Source organism: Lingula anatina, chromosome 3 (genome assembly GCF_051362555.1).
Source record: "Lingula anatina isolate TDL-2025a chromosome 3, LinAna3.0, whole genome shotgun sequence".
Lineage (NCBI taxonomy): Eukaryota > Metazoa > Brachiopoda > Lingulata > Lingulida > Lingulidae > Lingula > Lingula anatina.
Window position 1 is genome coordinate 10513138 of NC_141769.1, and position 19698 is coordinate 10532835.

At 34.2% G+C, this 19698-nt stretch overlaps 2 protein-coding genes across 2 annotated transcripts in view; one reads left to right on the forward strand and one right to left on the reverse strand.

Moving 5' to 3' along the window:
* The window catches only part of LOC106170532 (uncharacterized), a 49263-nt gene that overhangs the window by 9969 nt on the left and 19596 nt on the right, over positions 1-19698 (forward strand). The window contains exons 14-43 of the mRNA XM_087008551.1: positions 84-190; positions 547-723; positions 980-1224; positions 1531-1670; positions 1969-2096; positions 2237-2578; positions 3022-3221; positions 3464-3621; positions 3993-4132; positions 4397-4597; positions 4948-5165; positions 5626-5756; positions 6225-6313; positions 11024-11223; positions 11619-11749; positions 12453-12541; positions 13002-13207; positions 13494-13609; positions 13946-14046; positions 14380-14751; positions 15352-15518; positions 15879-15997; positions 16197-16321; positions 16596-16793; positions 17194-17399; positions 17639-17775; positions 17934-18052; positions 18466-18678; positions 18973-19150; positions 19496-19689. Of these exons, the coding sequence (XP_086864677.1) occupies positions 84-190; positions 547-723; positions 980-1224; positions 1531-1670; positions 1969-2096; positions 2237-2578; positions 3022-3221; positions 3464-3621; positions 3993-4132; positions 4397-4597; positions 4948-5165; positions 5626-5756; positions 6225-6313; positions 11024-11223; positions 11619-11749; positions 12453-12541; positions 13002-13207; positions 13494-13609; positions 13946-14046; positions 14380-14751; positions 15352-15518; positions 15879-15997; positions 16197-16321; positions 16596-16793; positions 17194-17399; positions 17639-17775; positions 17934-18052; positions 18466-18678; positions 18973-19150; positions 19496-19689 (5147 nt within the window). The remainder of the gene's footprint in view (positions 1-83; positions 191-546; positions 724-979; positions 1225-1530; positions 1671-1968; positions 2097-2236; positions 2579-3021; positions 3222-3463; positions 3622-3992; positions 4133-4396; positions 4598-4947; positions 5166-5625; positions 5757-6224; positions 6314-11023; positions 11224-11618; positions 11750-12452; positions 12542-13001; positions 13208-13493; positions 13610-13945; positions 14047-14379; positions 14752-15351; positions 15519-15878; positions 15998-16196; positions 16322-16595; positions 16794-17193; positions 17400-17638; positions 17776-17933; positions 18053-18465; positions 18679-18972; positions 19151-19495; positions 19690-19698) is intronic.
* LOC106160017 (uncharacterized) lies at positions 6307-8619 on the reverse strand. The gene is made up of 2 exons (XM_013536508.2): positions 7677-8619; positions 6307-7105 (listed from the first exon to the last, which is right to left on the reverse strand). Exons 1-2 carry the CDS (start codon positions 8043-8045, stop codon positions 6851-6853), a joined length of 624 nt encoding a protein of 207 aa, XP_013391962.2. The 5' UTR covers positions 8046-8619; the 3' UTR covers positions 6307-6850.

A 19698-nucleotide genomic window follows, 5' to 3' on the forward strand; every position in this document is an offset into this window, starting at 1 on the left:
ATATCCTATTTAGTAACATTTATATTATTTTTAAGTTAGTTGTTTAGAAGACTTTTTATATAGAAAAATATTAATGATTTCAGCCATGTATAGTCAGAGCACAGCTATTTTCCAACTGGTCAATCATACACTGACTCATGGAGTGGACATTATCCCAGCACTGGTCACTGCCATGATGGACACACAAAAGGTGGCTTGAGTTATGACCCGGTTGTATTTAAGACTATGAAATATTGAATATGCTTGACTTGATGATAATGACAATAGTAATAGATTATAATGATGAAGCTTGCAACAAAAATTTGGTGCAACTTAAAATGATGAAAAGATCATAAGATAAATTTACTTAAAATACAATAAGATATGTAAGACCTCAGATGAAATGGTAGATTAAATTTTTTAACAATAAAATAAATAATCATTATATTACTGATTATAACATTCAGACTTTATGAAATTCCCTGTAGAGATTTCAAAGTATAAGGTTTGCAAAGCTGTGAAATTGATGTCAGTTAAAATTAAATATTGTTTTCTGTCCTCTTCTAGGTTCTCAACCTGACGTCATTCACAGATCCACTTGCATTGATTTGTAATCCCAGCATGCTTCAGTCCATTTTGGCCCTACCTTCATCTGTGCCAGTCACGGAGATGACATCACTGATATGCACCAATGTCACCACCATCATAGCACAGATTACTGCTGATGTTGGAACAATGACACAGGTAAGGAGTGTGATAAATTGTTTATCTGTCCTTTCATTTTCTTAAGAACAAAAGAAGCATTGTATTCGATACAAAGTCTGCAAGTATTATTATTGTTATAGAGCTGCGAGTCATTTTTGTAAAACAGTTCTTGGCAGCATAATTTGCTATCTGCTATAATTAAACCAGTTTACAATCATTATTATCTTGGTTTTATTCTGATATATATTCACTGTTTTAATAATTCAGCACTTTTTACGTTTTTTTTTTCATGAAGTGGGGTCAAAACCTGACGGCTCTCCTGAATGACACCTCTGCCATGTCCAGCTTCAACTTCACTCACCTGTCCATTCATTCCACCGAGTTACAGACCAACATGATGACCTTTCAGCAGAGTGTGGCAGCAGACATCAGCCGTCTGATGACTCCTGGCAGTATTAGTGTCAACTGGACACAAGTGACAGAAAAATTGGGGTCTTTTGGTGCCACTCTTCAGACTATGTTTACTTCAATGGGGAATGAGTATGTTCCAATATTTCCATTTTTAGTGTTATAGTTTAGTCATAATATCAAGTTGTGCATATTTGAATGAAAAGGCTTATTTAAGTAAGATACACAGCAGTAGAAAAAGTCATATTAAAATTAATTGAAATGTTAATCTTACTAATACTGATGCTTTAAATTAAATTGAATGGCACTTTTTTGATGATGAGTTTATTAATGAAAGATCGATTTTTATGTTTACCACTTTGTTTTCATCCAGTTGCTTTCTCATTCTGTACCCATATTATTCCACTTGTATTTTACATTTATTTTCCCATATTTTAGTCCATCATCAATCACGGCAATGCTGGAAACCCTGGATGCAGCCTTAGTGAATGTGACATCTTGGAGAACTGTCAAACTTTACATGTCCATCATGAACACAGCAGTGACAGCTGTAAACACAGACATGCAGAATGCATTAGGTGTGTGCTTATCATTGTGCTGTGTGTGTATATTTATGCCTCAAAAAACACATCCGCATGTATGTGCAAGTAAGAAAAATTAGATAAAGAAATGTGCTTGTATGTTGAGAAAGAGAGGGTGGGAAGGATAGAGATGGAAGTTTGAAATTGACTTAATTATCTGCCAGTCATAAACCTTCAGTTAAAGCAGAATTCATATTTCTAGAAAGTCTGTTAGGATACAGAGTGTTTGATTAACACTATTTCACCAATTAAAAATTTAATCGTGCATGAAACTAGTCACTTTGCATACTTTCAGCTAATGGAATGCGTGTGAGGGACCTACTACCCACAGCTGACTGGCTCCATGATTTCATCAATACTACCATCCTGGCCACCAAGGAGGTGGTTGACCACTATGCCAGTAGCATGGTGTCTCCAGACCAGGTAGAATAGAACACTACAGAAAGTCAGTTACTGGTAGAATTTTAAACAGATTTTCTCTAAAATTTCAGGCAATTTTCCAAAAGTTTTATCTAGGATTGAATACGTGTATTTGTTGTTGTTATACTTTGTTGTATTTTCAGGTCCTGTTGGGTCTACTTCAAATTCCAGTCTTAAATATCCAAGCTGACTCTGTTCAAACTACAGATGTGACCAATGAAACCCTTGGTAATGTTACTGAATCAGCCAATCAAACCCTTACCAATGTTACGGAATCAGCCAACGAGACCATTACCAATGTAGCAGAGAGTGTTGTGCAGATGACCTTTAACATTTGCAATAGCAGTGTTACAATTGCATCACTGTTGGGTGTCACCAACTCTGCCAATCTGGACAGGCTGCACGAAATGGTTTGTAATTCCACCATACAGACGGCAATGTTAACTGAGCTAATGAGTGACTCCGCACTATCTGCTATACTACAGGTAAAAAAAATTAGAATTGTTTTTATCTGTGAAGAACAACTCACCATGTTATACGTACTTAATTTGTATCACTAAGCCTCATATTGTCTTTTTAAAACAGATGTACATGATCATTCATATAGTTACATAAGATTAATCATTTAAAATTAGTAGATTTTTACCTAAGTTTTGATTGGATAAATCACATTATTTTAATGCTCTAGACTGTCTACAAATTCAAAGATTGTATTAGAATAGTAGTTAACCAACCAGACATTCCTTTTAGCTTTGGCAATGATTCATTATTTGAAAGCTCTAAACCCTTAAATTTACTTGTATATATAAAATTTACGGAACTATATTATGTTTACTTGGTAAGAAAAGTTCATTTTGCTTTGATTTTGTGAATAAAAAGGCAATACTGTAATACTTCTACATTTTGGAACTTTTCACTCTGACTTCAGATGCAATCTGTTAATCTGACTGAAGTGCCAAATGTCCAGCTGAACTGGACAGCGGTCCAAGGCAATATGAACTCCTTGATGGCCACCTTTATGCAGCTGATGTCCTACAATGGCACATACCTTACAGACACACCCATCACCTCTCTCCTGGGGTCGCTGGAGACACTACAGCAGTCTATGATGCAGTTCAATGTGACAAGGTGTTTGATATATAAACTTACCTGCAGAAAGTGTAGCTTAATATGACCAAGAACAGCTGTATGTTAGAAAAATTCAACTTTGACTTTAATTGTGAAAATATTGATTCAGAAATGATTCCAGAAGTGCCTTATTATCTTTTTTTATGGGAAATCTGATAGTAGGAAAAAGTAAAATGATATATAATGTTGGGCAATAGAAAATAAACAAGTGGATTGAAAAAAGTATATTATTGTTCTTTCAGTTATTTGAGCAGTTTAAGCAGTCTTTATACAATTCTGGATGATCCCAGCTTGGCCAACAACAGCATGTTGTCAAGTGTCCTGAATGTGACCCAAAGCTACCTGGGCACAATACAGAGTCAGCTAGATCTCATGTCAGCACAGTTGGAGAAAATTAATGGCAAGTATATTATATAATAATAATAAAGTTTTATAATTATTATGTGATATAGTAATTAGTAGATGTTATTAGCAAATATTTATGTTAATTATGGCATGTACTATCCAGGGTGTGTTTGATACAGGGTATATAATTTTAGAACAATTTGACCTTGCCATTGTAATTTTTCACATCTGTAACTATATATATATATATATATTCAATAATGGTACGTGTGTCACAATAAAGAGTGATAAATAAAAGTGCATGTCGAGAATTGCACTGTGTGCATTGATGTTTTTAAGTATTTTTGCCTTGTTTTTGTCTAAATTTTTTTGCTCAGAACTGATGAGAAGAAATATTACTGATTAAAAATTACTTAATTATTTTAGCTAATACTACCTCCATCATAGTCCTGGAGGATTTTCTCACTGCTGAGGTGAGGAAGGTTACAGCACTCATTGATAACTTGCCTGTACTGATGCAGTTTGCCTTGGAGTTTGTCACCACTGAACATAGGAACTTTTCACAGGTAAGTTTAATGACATTGTGTCTTAATTAAAATTTATAACCTAAATATCTTTTACTCTCATATACCCACATTTACATAACATTCAAGTTACTTTGATTCTGATTTGAACTTATTGGTGCAAAAAAAAAAAAAAAAAGAAAAAAAAGGAAGTCATTAACTAGTAGTAATTAGGTAAGATATGCTTAAAATATGTAAGTATCAGACTCTGTGCCTCATTTTTCAATGATTTTATTATTATTATTTTTTTTTTGTTTTGTTTTTCAGTTTAACCAAAGTCAAGAGAATATCATCGTGTCCCTTTGCTACAATGTGACCACTTTTGAGGCATTTTTTGGAGTGAACACCACCAACAGTGAGGTGAATTCAACACACCTGCAGTCTCTGCTGTGTGAGGCATTACAGCTGAATACAACTACACTGGTGACAGAACTGACTCAGAGTCAGAGCACAGAGGTTGCCAGTATGGTAGGTAATAAGGCTTTGATATTCAGAGCCTAACTTATTAATGCAGGTGAACTAACCAGTATTGAATAAATGAACACAAAAATTCAACATCGCCTTGTGCTGGTGTATGTTGATATAAATACACATACATACATACACACATGTACATGCACTCACATACGTGCACACACACATACACACATGCATCCCTTCGTACAACACATACACACATGCTTATGTGCACATCACAATTATTTTGTAACAATTGCATCACACAATTGTTGATTTTTAATGGTTGTTTATTTTACATCATCATGCTGCTCATCTTCAAAAAAGCCAAGTATGTTATGTGAATGACAATATTATTTCAGATCATGTCAGCGACTGGGCAGACCACGACTGCCAACTTCACTACTCTACAGAATAGCATCAACCGGTACATGGCAGCTCTTGCTGCAGTCCAGTCCCTCAATATTAGCATCCCACAGTTTAGTCTGACAGGGAATGATGCTGACAACTTTAATGTCACCATGTGGCAGACCCTGGTCATGAGTTATCTACCAAGGTTGATGGAGCATGTAACTACAAAGTAAATATCTGCCCATACATTTTGTAGAATATTTGGCTTTGCTTTATACAGAGAAGATATAGAATTACATGTGATGCAGTTGTTTAAGAATATTCCTGTTCATATTAAGTTTCAATCAAAGAAAAATACATTTTTAGACAATTTAGGTTTTTGTTCTTAGGATGATTTCAATTAAATAGCTTGATGTTCTAGATTTTCATCTTTTTGAAAGCAGTTATCAAATAAGATAATTTTTGTATGATAAATACATGTGTTTAAAAACTTAAACAATTAAGGTATTAATTTTCTTTTGAATTCAAAGATAACAAACATACCTATGTTTTTTATAGATAATATTTTTTAATTCGAAGTAGATTGACAGGTTTTCATTCCCCAAAGATCATAGACCATAGGGATGGGTATACTACAAATTAGTGATATGTCAATTATTTTATCTGAAACAAATTATTCATTGTTGCAGTATGGGGTCTACTTGTGATGCAGTGCTATCTTTGGTGGCCACTCAACATGGAGGTACGATGGACATGAGTGGCCTCTATGTTAACAGCCAGGTGACAGATATGATACACAACCTGGTGGTCCAAGGATCAGGTGAGAAATTTGGATTGTGTTATCGATTTTATCTCTTTTGCCCTATATAGTTCTTAACAAAGTTCATAGCATGCTTTACAGTATTATTGTTTCATTAATTTTCAAGGTCATTTTTATTTCATAAAATTTATATATTTTGTAAAGATAAAGACCAGTTGTTAACATTTTATGTAACTTTATTATGTCAACAAAATTTCAGTGTGACGTTGTTTTACCCTTGACTCATTGATAATATAAACTTATAATATTACAAAAATGCAGAATGTACAAACCCACCATGTAAACCCAGTAGGATTTCAATGGTAAAAACCCGTAATAAAATCTCAGATTAAGCAGTTTCATTGAACAGAAACAACATCAGTGACTTACAATGACAGAATTTAATGTAATTTTAATAAAAGCTTTTCACGTTAACTTTATTGCACATCAAAACAATCCCCAGTTTTCATCTTAAGTCATCAATTTCAGGTCTTAGTGGACTTCTCTGTGACTACATGTCAATGAATAGTACAGCAACTATGATGACTGCAATGGACATACAGACTAGGATTATGAATGTAAGTTAAACTGGGAGTGAGATAAAAGTCATATGCTAGCCAGTGGCATAATATAAAAGTAACACAGGTAAATGATAAACATTCTATAACTTTCTAAAATGTATATTGATTTTGCTCATAATTTTTGTTCTTAAGAAAAAATAAATAAATAAAAAATAGCAATGTCCAGTTCACTATGTTCTGACTCTGGATGAAGTATATGAACGACACTAGATGGATATAGCCAAGGATAAAGTACTTAGCAGTAACTGAGCCTTCAGTTCAACAATTTTATGATATTTCCATGCAGTGAAGATTTCCTTGTTATATTTTATCTAACATTTAATAAATAACCCTGTATTAAAATATCTCATTGGGTCAGAAAAATTTCTGTGATTATTTTTTTTATGAGCAATTCTGTTAAGTATAGTAAAACTGAAAGTATGACAATGAAAAATTGGTAATGAAAATGAAAAAGATTACTGCTACAGTACCAGAAAAGGATGATGTCATGAACTGATTCATTATATACAAATGCCTTATGTTACTTCTCTGAGGTTAAAGAGAATGGGCAAATATGTCTTGGTGATCTTCATTTGATGAGTTTTCTGACTGTTCATCAGGTAATGTCTCCAGATTTGAAATTGTGTATCTTCTGACTCGTGCAGGCCGCCTGGGTTGTGAAGGTGTTGGTGCAAAGAGTAATCTATACAACCTTTGAAAAAAGCTGTGGTTGTCTTCAACACTGGCTCCAGTAAATGAGGATGAGAGTATGGATGCTGGAGCACTTTCTCTGCGATTTCTTGCAGCCTTCTGAAAGATATGAATAATGAATGAAATAAAAAATATTTGAAAAAAAAAATAGACAAATTGATGGATAAAAATGGTTTAATTTTTCTATTTATTGTACATTCTTGTTTGCTGTTTTTGTGCTCTAGCCAGGGTCCAAAAGCTATTATTTTACTGAATTAAAAAAAAAAAAATTGTTTTTTTAGGATTAAAAATAAGAAGTATTAGAAAGTTGTACATAAGAAGGTAGTATTTTCAAATTGCTGAATCGGCTGTTTTGTGAAAAATAAGAAGTACCAACTGATCAGTCAAAAGTCAGTTTAAAAACATTTGCAGGTATTGATGAATAATCCATATATTCATGAGTCATTGTTTACCTAAGGAGTTGGTGCAATTTGATAGATTGGGGAAACCCCTTTCACCCTCTATAAATAGGTCATAGCTATATTCCAAGTTATTTAGTGAATAAAAAAGAATTGAAATGTAAAAAAGAAAAGAATAGGTAAAAATGAAAGAGAAATATGGAAAATTATTATAATAGCTTAAATTATGTGGAATGTGACAAAATTTATTTGTGGAATTATTTTTGTCTCACCTGTACTTTTTCATGGTGATCCTTGTACTCCATATTGAGGTCATCGCTTATTTTTCTCAAGTCAAGTCCTATCTCATTATGTGCTCTGGCCTGCATCATGGAAGAGACATTAGGCAAAGAGAAAGCCCTTCCCCTCTGCAAAATAATAACCTCTCCAATGGCTTGCTCAGTTTGAACAGAATGTAGTTGTCTATGAGGGGCATAATCCTGTGAAAGACTGTCCTTGAAGGTCCCTAAGTCACTGTACTGTCCCCCTGTAGCACCAGGTATAGCAATGAGGCTTGCTGCAGCACCAGCACATTCTTCCTCTTCCTCTTCTTCCTTAGTGTCACCAACAACGAAGACGGCATGCTCCTCGCTATCCATCATGTTAAGGTCTTACTCATTTCAAAACGCCTTAGTGGTCTTGACTGGTTAACCTGTTTGTGCATGTATATTTCCAAGCTTATCCTGACACCTGCTGATCATGTAATAACTTGCAGTGTTGAACTGGACTGCTTGTATGCCAAGTGTATTGCAACAGTGCTGTAGGTTATCTAAATACTTACAGTAGTATCTACTGCGTAGAGGTCTCTTCAGTTCAAGATTATTTGTTTACTGTACCTGCATATCAGGATAAGTGACAGCCAAATGTCAGCTGTTCACCTGGTAGTAAATGAATTTTTAACACTGAGTTTTATAATGATCTTTCACTGGTAACTCAAGTGACCTTTATGTTACCTCAAGAATTAGGCCGCCTTTTGTTTATGTGCGCTGGTGTTTTGGATCTGCTGTTAATCCTCAATAGTACTTGTATCCCTAGGCACTGCTGAATGGAATAATACACCTAGTGTCACCTTTTCAAATCATCTGCGGTATACATAAACAGGTATTATTGCCCAACTGTGAACATTTGCATCAATAGAAAAGTAAGATCATTGAAACCATAGGCCTCTAAGTTCTGAATGCCTCTGGAAGCTTGAAGTCACCTGTATTTATATACCTGTCAACTCAGCATTGTCATGGTCTATAAATAGCCCGCTTTCACCTGGCCAGAAAATTAAACCCCATTTTAAGCAAATAAATTTATGTCATCAATTTTTGAAAATATGTTCATCCATCTCATCTAAAATCTATGTTAGTAATTTGATAGGTGGGTGATGATAGCATGATTTGTTTCATAGATTTATCCAGAATTTTAATAGATAAGAAGGGGATTACCAATTGCTCGTCACGTGTAAGGTTAGATGTCATGTTATTGTTTGGTTTGGCAACCTGGTCACATTCACATTTAATAGCTAAGAGTATTTAAAAACTATTGAATGTTATGCTAATGGCTTCTATTAGTGAAATTAGAGAGGTATATGCTCAAAAAATAAATAGAAAATAAGTTCTTTTCTGCTTATTCGTTAATTTGAAAGTTTAAAAGTGTATTTATTTCTGTTCCATTGCTATCAGACACATGATTACACTAAGATAGAATCAGTTTTGGTCTGATAGCACCAAGTGTGAACTAGTCCCATAAAGTGGATGGTCACGTGATATTTCCAAACTGATCAAAGTGCAAACGGAATAGCTACCTGTTCAGGTTATTGTTTGTTAATATATTTAGCTATAATCCTAATAACTAATTCCCCCCACAAGAAGTAAATAAAGGGAGTTTTCTATTTCTGGACTGTTAGATGGTTTTTACTGAGGGTTCTAATTCTGGACTCAGCAAATACAAAATGTGTGTTTTTTTTTTTAATTTCTTCCTGGTAGAGAGCTTGGCAGAACATATATTTATCAGTGATTTACTAATCATGTTTGAGGGCAGCTATTGCGCAGTATAGTATGGCATAAGGTTGTGCAATCTATATGAAGTAAAAAGTTTATAACTTTTAAGTTGGTTATTAATTAGAATAGTTATTAAAATAGGTAATTTATGTGTTATGTTAATTTTTTGTGATTCATTTAAGATTTAAAAAGCATAGATGTGTCATGCAATTAACCACTGGGAAAACCTCCCATAGTCATGTGTCATACATTTAATCATATTCCAACTTGGAGCAACCCAACTTTGAGTTTTCCATGATTACATGCCTTTGACTTCACTATTACTTACTTTACATAAAAGTGAATTATTTGAAATTTTGACCCTGAAAAACAGGAACTTTGTTGTCATATACATTACTTTTACTTCATGATTTGATTTTGTCAATGGGGAAAACTTATCAGTTTTTCAGATACATAATTTTTTGAGTCACTGAAAATGCTTTTACAATTTGTGTTGTTTTAAATGTATGGAATAGAACTATAAGGTAGCTTGCTTTTCAGATTTGCTGATACCACTCAATAGGAATGTTTTAATTTTAAGAATTTAAGACTTAAAAAATTACAGTTATTGTTTGTGTAAATTTTACAAGTGTTCCCATGCACTGAAAAGATTGAGTCATTACAATATTACACCTTGATTATCTTGCATTTGTGTTTAATTTTGTGTTCACAAATTTTTTAACCCCTGATTTATTTCTTGGTTTTAAACATGACAAATGTGAATAATCTTTTGTCATGAATATAATTAAACACTTAATTTATTTCAAGCAAGAAACGGAATGAGCATATTAGAGTCCCTCCATCGTAGTGGTTATTTTGACTTAATTGATGTAAGGCCAGCTCAGGTGAAAGATAAAGGTGTGGCTTGTGTTAAGCAAGGGAAGAAATAAACAGACATGAGGTTTTTCCGTGGAAATGTGGAATTGCGCATTTTTTAAATTCAATTCTGATGGTTCCTGGGATGCGTCAAGGTCTGCAATGAAATCTGATTCAGAGATTTTTTTTTTTAGTAAATGGTGATCTGTTAACCATCTCTCAAGTCTAAATACCCGCCTCTTTCCGTTGTCTTCTCCTGGCATCAGTCACCTCAAAATTCAAAAGCTCAAGAATTGAAACTTTGTCTTATTTTAGATATTATATATAACTACCAGTCTGAATGGGCTTTCCAGGTACATCACTGTACTTGTTTCAACTTAGTTTGTACAAGGTGTACATCATTAAGTTGTTACACTAATTTCAGTGACGAGCTAGAGAATTGACCCCAGAACATCAGAAATTGACCCTGCAAATGAATTAAACTGCAATTGAACTGCCAGAAAAATGGATATGTAAATAGCCATGACTATAGCATTCAACAGGCTCAAGGAGATGGCTAGAGGTTCCGAATGAGATCTATTCATAAAATGTGTATTTTATTTTACTGGAAATTGTCAAGTTTCATCTTCACATCATGGCATGACTCATTTATAACACTGTTATCCTAACCCTTTTCTTTAATGGTCTTGGTGTGAACCACTGTATAGTCGTACAATTCAAATACTTTTTTCTTTTAGATTGTACAAGTCCTCAGTAACTCCAGCATGCAGACTGGAAATGACACCAACAGTACCAGCAGCACCATGACTTTACCATTCTCCTGTAGTGCCACACTGGCTAAAGAGACAGAGATCAGAAATTACATCACCAACTGGATTAACAGCACCAATATCACTGCCCTGGCAATGTCTTGTATGCCGCAGAGTTATGGGGACATGTGAGTATCGGAATGTTCTTCTACAAACTGCAGTCCATTAGGATGCTTTTTATTTACATTAACTATGACATTCTTATTTGTAGACAATGATTTACATCTATAAATCTTTAAATGCAAACACTAAAAATTGAATGGGTAAAGTTTACTTATAGACTTCTTTAAATCTTCTAAATGAAGCTGTCCCTGGAATATACTATTTTTTTTCCGTGTGTGTGTGTGTGTGTGTGTGTGTGTACATCTAAGTGTTGTTATGAACAGCTATTTTCCATTTCCCCTTTGACAAATTAATTTAGGAAGTAGGCTGTAGACCAACATCTATGCATCGTAAGGAACATCATAAATTTCAAAACACAATATATTCTGTAAAAAAGCCTTTTATATCTGCCAACATCCAGTGTGTCAGGGACTTGCAGCAGTCTAGAGAGTATGTTAAGTGCAGACCCGGGTTACAGCTCCATGGCGTCATACTTTGCTGCTCTGGCTCCTGTGCTGGAAGAGGTGTCTAACCAGCTGATGGGCAGTGGAGGTAAGGTTTTTAGCATTATGCAGGTCGGTTAATTATGTATGAGTATTTAGAAATATTGATATTATTTCTTCTCACTTAAAAAAAAAATTATTTAACATAAAAAATAGAATATATTAAACAATAGAAATGTGGAGTTGTAATGTTGGCAGTGAAGTTTATGTTAGGTGAAAACATTGATAATGTTTATTAATAGATATATTACTTATTTATTTTTGCAGCATTAAAAATTAATATTTATCTGGGCATATTTGTGAGTCATATTTTAATTTAAAAGAATGACAGATATTGGACATGACAAAAATAAAAACAAAAATGATGCCAATTTTACATTAAAACACATGGCATCCTTTCACACTGTTGGTCCAGCATATTACTTAATCGGGAGAGGAGGGGGTTGAGAATAAAAAAAAAATAATAAAAAAAAAATTATCACAGGGGTAAAGTTACTTTCATTCAGGTACATCATGTGATTGTGTTAGGTGAACTCAGTAATAATATGTAAAAGGCACATCCAGACACATTGGAATTAACTTTAATAGTAAAGACAAAAAAAAAAAAACCCTAACCAAGATAGGTATTAATTTTAGCTTTTGTTTTTGTGACTTTATTTGAATCCTATTACATATAAATATTATTATTTAGATACTTGAAATGTTCTAATATTGATTTAAAAAAACTGTCAAGAAACATTTTAACTTTTCAGACATAAATGATTTCCTCTGTGATGCTGTATCTGGTGACGTCTCAGCTTCAATGAGCAGAGCCATGTCTATACAACAGAGCATGCAACAGGTAAGGTTTTCTATAGCTTAGCAGTTTAACAGTACATGAGATTGGTGATGGCGGTATTTCAGAAATTTACCAGGATCTGCCCTTAGCTAAGATATGAGGATGTGTTTTGATCTGTTTATTTTTATGGTATTTGGTGCAGTAAATGGGCAGTTATGACTTTAAAAATGATTAGTAATATGTGTTTGATTTTGATTTTATGTAGATAGGTAAAAGAGGCAAATTACCTACATGAATTTCTGTTAAACTTACAAACTGTATGTTTAAAAAGAATGATAAGGAGCAAAAAAATTTTTTTTTAATAAGTAAATCATATATATCTGATTTTATCTCGGGGTGACAAAATGAAATATACTCTTTTTAGCATTTTAATTGAAGTCTTGTTAACATTACTAACTGACACTAATTTTTTATACCCTTAATCCTGAGAAATAATCATTTTTCAACACTATCTTTCATATAGCTGCTGTCCCTGATTAACAGTACCAGTATGGACGTTAGCAACAGCAATAGCAGTAACAGCACTGCTACACCGTATACTGTCAGTTATAACTGCTCTGATGCTATGACCTTGGTGACAAAACTGACTAGCCTTGCTAATCCAGCAACATGGGCTCTTAACTACACCAGAGTTGTACAGTGCATGCCCTCATTCACTGAAACATCATTGTAAGTATTTCAATCTCTTTATTTAGATAATCTACACCAGAAAATATAATCATCTTGATTCAGCAAGTCTATAATTTTTGTTGAGTTTTTGTGTTTAGTCTTGTATGCTTGCATTTACTTTATGTGTATCCTGTCATGGATTTTAAAAAATATTATCAACAAGGACTCACTGATAAGTTGAAATATTCAACTACTGTTTTTCCATTTTCATTATGTGTATCCAATTTTAAAACATTCTTGAAATATATCAAAATTACCAGGATTCCCTTTGTTTCTTAATATCCAGCCTGACTGATACCTGTTCCTCAGTGAGTGCCATGTTAGACCCTGCAACTAAGACCATGTTTGCACTAGGGAACCAAGCAGCCAAGATGGTCCATCAGCAGGCTCTGGCACATCTGGGTAATTGCATCTTGGTTATTAATGTATTTGATTGGCAATGGTGCTTCATGGTGTTTTGTCTAGTTCATTTCTTCATTATTAATTGTGCAGAAGTATCCATGACTTTGCTCACTCTGCTTTGACAGGAGCTTCTGTATTTGTGCATTTTTTTATGTTTAAGCATATTATATGCATTTTCTGCCATCAAAATGATTTCTTTTCACCTGTGAATGTGCTCATGTATGCCAATCCTATTGGTGAGGAGTAACCTTAAGCTTTCAAACAAGTATTCAGTTGTAAAAAGGTTGAGAAGAGGATGCATCATATTTATCACATTGATATCCCACTTCATTGTAGATTTCCCTGGACTAGTGTGTGATGCTGTGGCCATGAATCAAGCTGGACTTATGGCTAAGATAACCAGCCTAAATACAACTGCCATGGACATCATGGCGATGGTGAGTTGTTTTATATTGGCTCTCTCCATTCAGTCATCTTCCATATTGTATATCTCCATAAACTTCAGTGTAGCCAGATCCATGAATCTATATATAATTGGTTTTCTATTTTTTTCTGTAGTATTTATTTAGGCATTAAAAGATGCTATCATTAAAAGGTATTTTCTGTATATGATTTATATTTTCAAACTCCTGTTATTATATTTTCTGAAATGTGTAGGTGATTCACTTTGTGTCCAGAATATTTCAAAATACTCACCAGAGTACAATGGCCTCCAATTATACTGTAGGTGTAAAACCAGTCAATTTAATGTGAAAACTCCATTGTTGCAGGTGTCAGCTGTAATGAATGGTACAGAAACCATTAGTTTCAACTGCTCAGAGATCGTGTCCTTATCCACAACCTTGACAGATTTCATCAACCACACAGCAACCAACTTCAACATGTCTGCCATGACCAGTTGTCTGATGGCCTCTCAAGATGTTTCCAAGATGAACACCACAGCTATGTTATATGGCAGCTGCGTGCAGGCAGCTTCCACAGGGGCTTTACCCATGTTTGCCTACATGCAGGCATATTTGGAACTGATGACTGATTATTATGGAGTGATGGAGGAAATGATGTGTTATGGAATGTCTATGAACGTTACTGCATTGATGACAACTGTGACACAGTTGCAGAGTGATCCTGTTTTTATGACAAAGGTGGGTAGGAGAGTGCGTAAGGTGAAAGTGGCATTTATGTATTTTCTTGAATAGGTGAAAGTGGTATTAATGTATTTTCTTGAATAAATGAAATTGCATTTTAATATTATTGTTCAGTTCAAATCCACAAATTCAGTTTGTAGACAATCCCCATTAAAGCAGCTCATATGTCTCTGAATCACTTGCCAGTTGATTATTATATATCCTGATTTGACATGCATGTACTTATTGTTAAGGTATAAAAACTAGAATAATTTGGCTTCAAATATTTTGATTTAAAGAAGTTTGTAATAATAATTTATTTATACATTTGGAAACCTTAAGTTGAAGTTTTCAATTGGGACTTATTTCATGCTTCTTACATCATTAAAAAGATATGAACTGCAGCTAAATTAAAGTTCTAGCTTGACATATATCTTTTAAGATAATTAAAATTGTTAAGGTTATTACACAGATTGTAATAACTAGAGAATAAAAATAAAGAAGATATAAATGATATAAATGCCATTATATAAATGCCATTATAGAAAATAATCTGTAGTCTTATGGGTTAATTTGGAATTTGGAAAGATCTCTCTTATCAAATTTTTTTATGTGCAGATGGGAGAAATGATGACCATGAATTTCTCTTCTCCGGTTAGCTGTGATAGTTTGGCTAGTAATTTCCACTCTGTAATGACAAAGATGAACACCACCGTGCACAATGGGGCTGCAATGTTCACCAAATGTATGGCCCCAGACATGGCACATATGGACTTTGGAACAATGTGAGTTGATGAATAGCAGGACATAGAGCTGCAGTCAGAGAAGAGACAGGCTTTCTGACAAGTTTTGTGTAAAAGCATTCTTCTTGCAAAGGGCATTTTTATCTGTGAATTGACATGAGGTAGAAGGATTAATTTACAGATATGATTCCTTCTATGACTTTTAGTTTGTAGCTTTAAAAGGGTCCTTAATTTATCAGAATGTCTGTATACAGTTTGTGCATGTTAATCACATGTTTGATCTCGTAAACCTTTTTCATTTACTTTATACAGAAACTGTATTGAGCAATAGGATATATTATTATTTAAAAAAAACTTGCTGTGTAACTCTTTCACTATTCTTTCACTTTTCCCATGTTCCAGGATGAAGCAGATGCTTGTCCAGGTCAATGGGTACATGAGCTCTGATCCCAATATGGCCACCATATGGACTCCTATGTACTTGGTACTACAAAATGTCCTCAGTAACAGCACTTGGGCATGTAAGTCCATTGGGGGTATACATTGTGAAATCAAAATCATAGTTACCCATCCTATAAGTTAGAGCATTTATTAAATAATAGCATGTTTTTGCAAAAAACTTACTGTCATTAAGCATGTGCTACATTTACAAATATTTTAACTACAATATGTTACATACATAATTTTAATTTATTAATTATTTCCCCTATATTATTTCAGCCATGACCAGCTTTTCCTCCATATTAAGTATTAATCCTGGTCACCTGCCTGACCTGGCTCAGATCAGTGGAGCTTCCTCACAGTTGATTGCAGCACTCATGAATTCTACATTTAATGTTAATCCGGTAAGTGCATTTATTATTGCTTTAAAATTTATTATAAACCCCGTCAGTTGTTGATCCAGCAGGGTTATAACTACTGAAATTCAGTACAAATCAAAACTTGAAATTTTCTTTTGGGCTATGTTAAGAATTTGGAAATGAGATTCTTTTCATTTGTGACATATTATGTTAATTGTTCATTATAAAAGAATATGTTAATTGCAAGGAATAGTGATTATAAAAATCTTTTATATGAGAGTGAATCAGATATATGACCAAACCTCCTAATCATTTTCAGACAACCATAGCAGCAATGAGCCGAAATGACTTAGAGTCTGTCCTGTGTAATGTGACAGCCCTCAGTCAGGTGATCTCTCTCCACCCCGCCTTTCAACTGACAACTGCCAACATCAGTGCTGCCATCTGTGGGCCAAATAAAAATGAAACGATCAACACCCTTGCTCAGATGCTGGACATCCAGAAAGTCGCCATGGCCGTAAGTTTCTTATGTAGCAGTTATAATAACATATCTGTGTTGTGTGTCAACGGTTTCACACTACAGGAAGAGAAGGACACAAGAACATGAAACATGACCTTTGGTTGTTATATCATATTTATTATACTATTCTTTTGTAATTATTTTTAATTTTTATTGAGAAGATTATGAAACTAATGATGTTAAATGTCGGTTTAATTTCGTCTCTCATTTAAATGATTTCTGATGTCAGTTTAATTTTGTCTCACATTTGATACAATATCAGGTATTTGTAATTATTTTTTTCAGTTTAAATTAGTTATCATATGCCAGAGTGAAAAGTTATTTATTTGGTGAACTTGTGATAAGAATAAGCTGTGAGGAATGAATTATTTTAAAATAACTGTGCTTTTTCTTTTAGTTTTTGGAGACAGGCGTACCTTCTTCCTTCAACTCACAGTGGGCCTTGTCTGTGCTGAACACTACAACAAATCTGGTGACCAGCCTGTCAGAATTCACTCAGATTGCTACACTGATGACCAACTTCAATGTGGAGTCCCTAGCAGCAGCAGCACCTAGTCTGGTGGCTTTCTTCAATGGTGGAGGAGCAGAGACAGTCTTTACCAAGTAATTTTTTGTCTTATTGCATATATCACTGTTTGCATCTCTCCTTTAACTCTTTTCTCTTCTCCATACCATTTTTAAGAACTGACATTTAAACTCGTTCACTAATTTATGATTACATCTAGAATGAAACATTTAATTTAGAACAATATTATTCTTTTTGAGAAAGTGGACTAGTATTTGGGTAGATATTTAGTGATATTTGCATGTGTATATTTACATATAATTTGATGTTGTTACAGCCTGGATCTGCTGATAAATGATTTCAAGAACATAGTTAGCAATGACAGCACTGCTCTGGCTTTGTTGAATGATGCACAGATTATGTCTGCTGGCATCAAAGGTCTCTACTTGCTGCAAAACTTCTTTCCATTGCAAGGTATGTAAAACCCTTTTAAAACAAAAATTGCAATCTCACTTAAAACAGTGTCTATACATATTGCCATTGTATATTAGAATTAAGCTTAGTTGCTTAGTTATCATATCAAACTGATTTACATTTTTAAGTACATGTGCTTTTTCTGTTCTGAATTTCAGTTCAACTGAAGCAAGTGTTTTTGAATGAAACAGCTATGGAGGTATTCCTCACTGACACAGTCAACTTGCCCAGTGCTGTCGCTCAGGAAATCCTGGAGGCTAACTTGTCTTTTGCAGAGGTAAAAACAGTATAAAGGTCAGACTACCTTGAAGATTTCAAAGCAGAAGATGAAGATATTGTTTGCACTTTCGTGCATTTGAAATTTATATGCACTCCTTTTTGTAAGTATACTTCTGTGAGTGCATGAACACAGTTTACGTAGTTTGGGATTCCTGTGCCACAGCAGGAGTTTTGCATCACAGGACAAGGTGTGATTTCCTCACCACACTAGGTGACAGCTTGGTGGAAAAGTGTATTTGTATAAATTGTTATGATTTTTAGACAAATATAGACTGAACTCACATCAACACCTTTATCCTTTTTTTGTGTTTGCAGCTTATAAATATTATTTTCCAATGAATATTTATAGTTCTAGTTGTCAGACAGACTGTTTAGGTGTTTTCAGTTATTCAAAAGGGATTTTAATTTCAGATGATCAACTTGGGTCAAGCAGATCTGAATGTTAAGAGCATATTCTGTGATCCTCAGAAGCTTGGGAAACTGCTCATCCTTAACAACACAGTGTCCAATGGGGTAACCATGGCAACTGTTTCCACAGCCCTCTGTGCCATGAATGAGAATCAGACTGCAAGTATAACCCAGCAGCTACTCAGCATGTTGGAGGTTGGAGAACTTGTCAAGAGGGTAATTTTTGCAATTTTGAATCTTATACACATATTATACATTTTTCTAAGAAATATAAGATCTCCCTGAATAAAAAGAATAAGAAAGGGCTACAAGTTAATTTGAATTATAGAAATTTAATTTGGACAGAATTTATCAATAGAAATATTTGGAATTTTATAATTGAATATTTCAATTTTGCTTAGAAGTAATTGGAAAAAAACTGTAACAACCTACCAAGTGAATATAAATGGGAATATTTTTAATTTAATTTTTTTCTACATCATGTAATACTGTTATTCTCTATTTTTACAGTTTGTTACCTCTAGCGTTGACTCCTTAATTCATCAGTATAACGTGTCATCAGAAGACGTCAGGAGTGTGTTCCAGACAGGGACCAGTATTCAACCTAACCTCACTGTTGCCTTGAGCTCTGTCACCAACTACACTAATGGCTTGAATGTCTTCAATTCAGCTGATGGTACTATATCTGGTAGGTTCTCTTTGAAACAATTATGATAGGAAATTGATAAACTATCTACTGTGGTAAGTACCCACTGGAGATAAGTGCAGTTTTAAAGGTATAGTTCATAATGACATTATAGTTCATTTTCTCCAGTATTCCTTGGTTATAGAACACACCTTGGGACATATTATAAGTTGTATGTAATATGTCCCTATGTAATACTTAATTACACTCCACTTTCACTTGTTATGTCTTACCTGTAAAGGCAAGTGTATCTTGATGGGAGTTTAACTCCTTGCTTGTACAGTTAAAATTAAGCATAGAGATTTTCTGATTGATAAGATCAATTCCAAACAATAATCTTTCTTCTAGGGGCACAAGCTGTGCAAGGAATGTCTGAAATGCTATGTGGGACAGAGACCGCCTTCGACATATCATCCTCGTTTTCAAGGGAGTCTGCCACTGGGGAGAGTCCCAGCACCAGCTCTTCCACTACCAGCTCTGCTCTGTCTAGTGTGGAAATACCTACAGACCTTCCAGCCTCTTGTGAGGCCTTGTACCAACAGGTGTGCTGG